Genomic DNA, 5,257 nt, shown 5'->3' on the forward strand with positions numbered 1-5,257 from the left:
ATTCATAACCAAGAGACTCCAGAAGTCCATCTGCATGGAGTCTCTTCATGCGCTTGACACCAATGTGACCAAGGCGGCAGTGCCACAAGTATGCGGGACTATCATTATCAACCTTACACTTCTTGGCATTCACACTATGAATATGTGTAACATCACGTTCGAGATTAAACAAGAATAAACCATTGACCAGCGGGGCATGACCATAAAACGTATCTCTCATATAAATGGAACAACCATTATTCTCGTATTTAAATGAGGAGCCATCTCACATTAAACGAGATCCAGATACAATCTTCATGCTCAAAGCTGGTAATAAATAACAATTATTGAGGTTTAAAACTAATTTCGTAGGTAGATGTAGAGGGAGCGTGCCGACGGCAATCACATCGACCTTGGAACCATTCCCGACGCGCATCGTCACCTCGTCCTTCGTCGGTCTCCGCTTATTCCGCAGCTCCTGTTTTGAGTTACAAATATGAGCAACCACAGCGGTATCAAATACCCAGGAGCTACTACGAGCGCTGGTAAAGTACACATCAAGTTGTCATACACACTTAGGTTGTATCAAGTGTTTCGTTGAAGCCACTAGTGTCATACACACTTTGAGACATTTTTCAGTCACTAGTGTAGCAAGTGTTTCGTTGAAGCCATAGTTATGGAATGCCACACTATTTTAGTCATATGCCCTACTTCTCACAGACTCAATTGCTACTCCACTTTTGCCAGTAGTGTGGTGACCAATTTGACCACCATAAAAACTGTGGCATGCCACACTTGTGACACAAAAGTGTGGCAAAGTGTGGAGGGCAACCAAACATGCCCTTAGTGTCATTTCCTTTGCATCTGAGACTTCTTATGCATGGGATTCATTTTGCGCCTATGGCAATCCATGAGGCACCTAGCAAATGGTTTTTGTTATATTATTCTATGTTACTCAATATTCTATATTTTTTTCTATCATTCCATAAATATACATCTAAGCATTCCCGCATCAACGTGCGGAGCATCATCTAGTTGTTAGAATAAAAGTCACCGGATAGTGAATAGGCACCCCCCCCCCCTATGCATGGAGATGCAATATGCGTTGAAAGTGAAAAATATGGTCAAGCCTTTTAGAAGCTAGTCGAAGCAAGAAAATACGCCTACTACAATTATGCTCCCTCCATTTCTGTATACAAGGCCACTTCATTTTTCATGTCAAACTTTGATTTATAATTTTAGTCAATAAAATATTGGCAACATGTCATAAAAATATATCATCGGAAAGTTCTTTCAAATGTGCATCCAATGACATACTTTTTGTGGCCTATAACTCACTTTTTGTTGGTAAAATTAATGGTCAAAGTTAGACATAAAAATATGAAGTGGCCTTGTATACTGAAATGGAGGAAGTATATTTTTTTTTGAATTGATAAATGTGGGCGGAAGAGAAAAACGTAACTAAATATGTGATGATTTTAAAAATGTACACTAATATTAAAAAATAGAAAAACAGGGGGAGCTCCCTGGCTCCACTTTCATAGAAAGAAGCTTGACCAAACCCAGGTCCAGTACAGGTCTCAAGTGTTTTAGCGAAAGCATAAAAGCAGCGAAAGATTAAAAATAATGGACCCAAACTACGAAAACGAAAAACATTCTTCTGGAGATTTCTTCCAATATTACAAGGAAATTCAAACTATGAATGGCGACGCCAAATATGCAGCTTCAAGGGTTGAGACAGGGCTCTCAGATACCACTCCAATGTGCTTCTTGCATGCTGCATCATCATCGTCACCAGCTCCAAGGTCAGCTTCCGGGAGATGACCTCCAGCATTAATGCCAGGGTTCATGGTTACCCCCACTCCAGCTACACACGCAAATGTATCGTCTGCTGAACATATTGGCAGAATTGCTCCACCTTGTCCAGTATATGATCTTTGTAGATCAGGCCCCTTTTTCTAACCAGCGGTATGACTAGACACCAGATCTGGTTGAGAGATATCCAAGAAACTCCATTAAAAACAATATTTTCCTGTTTTTCCACAAGGCCGAGAACAGCAGCACAAATTGTATTTAAAGCATCTAGACTTTTTCCTGCAGCCCAAAGACAAGCAATAGAAGTAACATTGCTCCCTAAAGGTCTACCAAAGAACTCACTAACTTTACCCCACACTTGCTTTGCTACTATGCAATCAAAAAACATATGTTCAATGGACTCATTACAAGAACAGAAAACACGGTCTTTAGGATTCCTGAATTTTCTATTCTCGAGGTTATCCCTACTCATGAGCTTGTTGTGGAACAAGAGCCACAAGAACACATGAATTCTGGGTGGGATCAACAGTTTCCAAACAGCAAAAATGTAAAAAAGCACCACCCCTCTAAAACTAATGATTGCATACAGGGCAATAGATGAATACTGCACGGAGTTTTCATATTGCCACAATAGAGAATCAGTAGTCTGTAAAGGAAATGCCCTTGGCTATCTCAGTAAGCTCAAGCCAGGCATTCATCATATTATCATCAAAGTTCCTTCTAAAAGAAAGTTTATGTGTCTGATCATCCCAAATCTGTTGGATAGTCTGGCACTGGTCTCTACAGATGCAATAAAGATCCCGGTATTGCATAGCTAAAGGGGATGATCCAAACCATAGATCCTCCCAGAACCTAATGTTTTTACCATGTCCTACCATCCATCTAAACCCAAATTTGACAGCTTTAGCTACCCAAATAACTCCCTTCCCGAAGTTAGAGGCCCGAAAGAATCACTACAGAAAATGTTTGGGGAGTAAGACATATATTTGGCATCTACAGAATTCCTCCATGTTTTCCCTTATCCATTAGTGTATCTTTTAACCCACGACCCTAATAAACAGATATTTAGATCATGCAGGTTGGGGATCCCAAGACCCCCAAACTCTTGTCTCATACACACAAGTTGCCAGTTAGCTAGATGAATTTTCCCGTGTCCCTAGTTATTCCACAAGCAGTTAGTCATTTGAGAATTAATAAGGTCAATAGCCCACTTGGGGAACTTGAAAAAGGAGAGCAAGTAGATGGGGATGCTTGCTAAATGGGATTTAATTAAAATGATCCTGCCGTTATACGAAAGCACTTTCCCCCCTCCATCCAGCTATTCTCTTCAGTATCTTATTATCTAATAAAGGCTGTAAATCTTCCCTAGACAACTTGTCAAAGTGAAGAGCAATCCCTAGATATTTAATGGGAAAGGACCCAATAGGGCAACCAAAAACATTAGCAAGCTCTACGGTTCCGTGGGGTGCTAGATTCATTGGAATGAGCTCACTTTTGTCATAGTTAATCTTCATCACGGACACTAGCTCAAAGCAGGTGAGGACCTATTTCATGTTAACAGCCAGATTAGGATCACTATCTACAAATAAGATAGTGCCGTCTGCATAGATTAACAACCCCCCAGGCAAAACATCATGACATGGACCTTTGACCAATCCAAAACATGTAGCTTTATTAAGCATTCTAGTCAATACATCCACTACAAGATTAAACAGCAGAGGAGAAAGGGGTCTCCATGCCTCAACCCTCTCTACGAGTAGGAAAGAGTCACTCTCATAGCTGTTAGTTATATATTAATATTAATGTCATCGAAAATAAGTATATATGCCGGTGTCTTATTGGTCTGCCAAAACTTATTCACGTTATGTTACGCACAAGTGCATGCATCGCAGAGGCAAACTCTGTAACTGTATGACAACGATAGCACACTAGATTAATTCAGGCGCGTACAGCTAGCTACTGAAGTCGGGTTCGCTACTCAATACCGTACAAGTGCTTGTGTAATTCGTACATCTCTGTGTCATCCGGAAGAACCGCTCTTACACTCTCCCTTTGCTTGCACCTCTTTGCCCACTGCGTGAGCTTGGGGCACTCCACGTCAAGGTCAAACCGTCCAAGCTGCTCGTACCCATGAAACATGCTTGAAAATGGGATAGTAACGATGTCTAAGAATCCGAAGTCGTCGCCAGAAAAGAAGCCCTTGTCCCCGAGCACCTCCTCTAGGCGTTTGAGTTGCTCGACCAACTCATCTTTCTCCTCGCCCTTGCTCTCGAGAAACCTTACTTGGGCGCCGAACACCTAATTTCATTCAGGTCATCATCACATATATATAAATTAACGCATCGACGAAACAAAATGTACTCCAACAGAAAAGTGACAGTAATTTGCATACCTTGTGGTCAACGAAGTCAGCCCAGAACCTAGCGTCAGCCCTGTCGACTGGGTTGCCGGGGAGCAAACGGGCCTCACCCCAGACCTCGTCGATGTACTCGATGATGTTGACGGAGCCGCAGACCGGAAGGCCATGGTGGATGAGGATGGGGATCGAGCGGTGGACGGGGTTCATGCGCCGCACCAGTTCGCTCCTCTCGCGGACGCGGAGGTCCTCCTCGACGTACTCGAACGCCACGCCTAGCTCACGCAGCGCGATCCGCACCCGCATGCCGAACTCGTTGGCCCAGAAGTCCACGCACGTCACCTCGCTCTGCCGCCCTGCGTCCATGGCTTTCTCCATGCCCTGTCCTGTCCTGTCCTCTCTTCAAGGTGGGAAGAATTGCAACTTTGGATTGGGTCGAACTCTGGCCAAGGCAGCATGCATTGCACACAACTGGGATTTATATATAGGGGAACCAACCAGCTCCACTGGATCGATGGCATCATGGCTGACGCCTATGTCATTGGACCCGCTATAGTTTCAACAAGTAGAGAAAAGTAAACATCGATCAGGGAAGGGTACTTAATATTCATTGACACGCACCGGTTAATACTTGTTCACTTGGAACACTGGTAGAAAAAGAGGCTTCCGTCCAGCCCCATTAGTCGCGAAACTGTAGGAACCGCGACTAATGAAGTCTTTAGTCGCGGTTCGGCAGACGAACCGCGACCAAAGGCTTGGGCCAGGGCGCTCGGTGGCCAGCTGGTGCACGTGAGGGGCTTTAGTCGCGGTTGGCCAGGCCAACCGCGACTAAAGGTGCCCAAAGGCCTTTAGTCGCGGTTGGCCTGGCCAACCGCGACTAAAGCTCCTCCCCTATATATACCAGTTCAGCGCACTCACTTAGCCATTTGATGCCACTTCTCTTCACAAGGGGGTGTAGGTTTGCTTTTGGTTCCTCTTATGCACACAAGGTGTTTGATGAAATGCCCAACATCGTGAAACAAACATGATATGAAGTGTTGGAGCCACACTTGAGGTTCCTCCTCGATCGCGGTTAGCAACTTGAACCTTTCATGCATGTGTGTCATT

General features: G+C 44.0%; 1 protein-coding gene across 1 annotated transcript; it reads right to left on the reverse strand.

Moving 5' to 3' along the window:
* Positions 1-1,670: 1,670 nt before the first annotated feature.
* LOC119358449 (glutathione S-transferase U19-like) lies at positions 1,671-4,589 on the reverse strand. Its single transcript, XM_037624988.1, has 4 exons — positions 4,187-4,589; positions 3,838-4,092; positions 3,287-3,338; positions 1,671-1,846 (listed from the first exon to the last, which is right to left on the reverse strand). The coding sequence occupies exons 1-4, from the start codon at positions 4,526-4,528 to the stop codon at positions 1,671-1,673; spliced, it is 825 nt and encodes a 274-aa protein (XP_037480885.1). The 5' UTR covers positions 4,529-4,589.
* Positions 4,590-5,257: the final 668 nt, after the last annotated feature.

The sequence above is a fragment of the Triticum dicoccoides genome, chromosome 2A (genome assembly GCF_002162155.2).
Source record: "Triticum dicoccoides isolate Atlit2015 ecotype Zavitan chromosome 2A, WEW_v2.0, whole genome shotgun sequence".
In the NCBI taxonomy this organism is placed as follows: Eukaryota; Viridiplantae; Streptophyta; class Magnoliopsida; order Poales; family Poaceae; genus Triticum; species Triticum dicoccoides.

Coding starts and splice junctions, on each gene's coding strand:
- LOC119358449 (XM_037624988.1), bottom strand. CDS start 4,528: ATGGAGAAAGCCATGGACGCAGGGCGGCAGAGCGAGGTGACGTGCGTG. Junction 4,093..4,186: donor CTGACTTCGTTGACCACAAG/GTATGCAAATTA, acceptor GAATGAAATTAG/GTGTTCGGCGCCCAAGTAAG. Junction 3,339..3,837: donor GGTGCAAGCAAAGGGAGAGT/GTAAGAGCGGTT, acceptor AACATGAAATAG/GTCCTCACCTGCTTTGAGCT.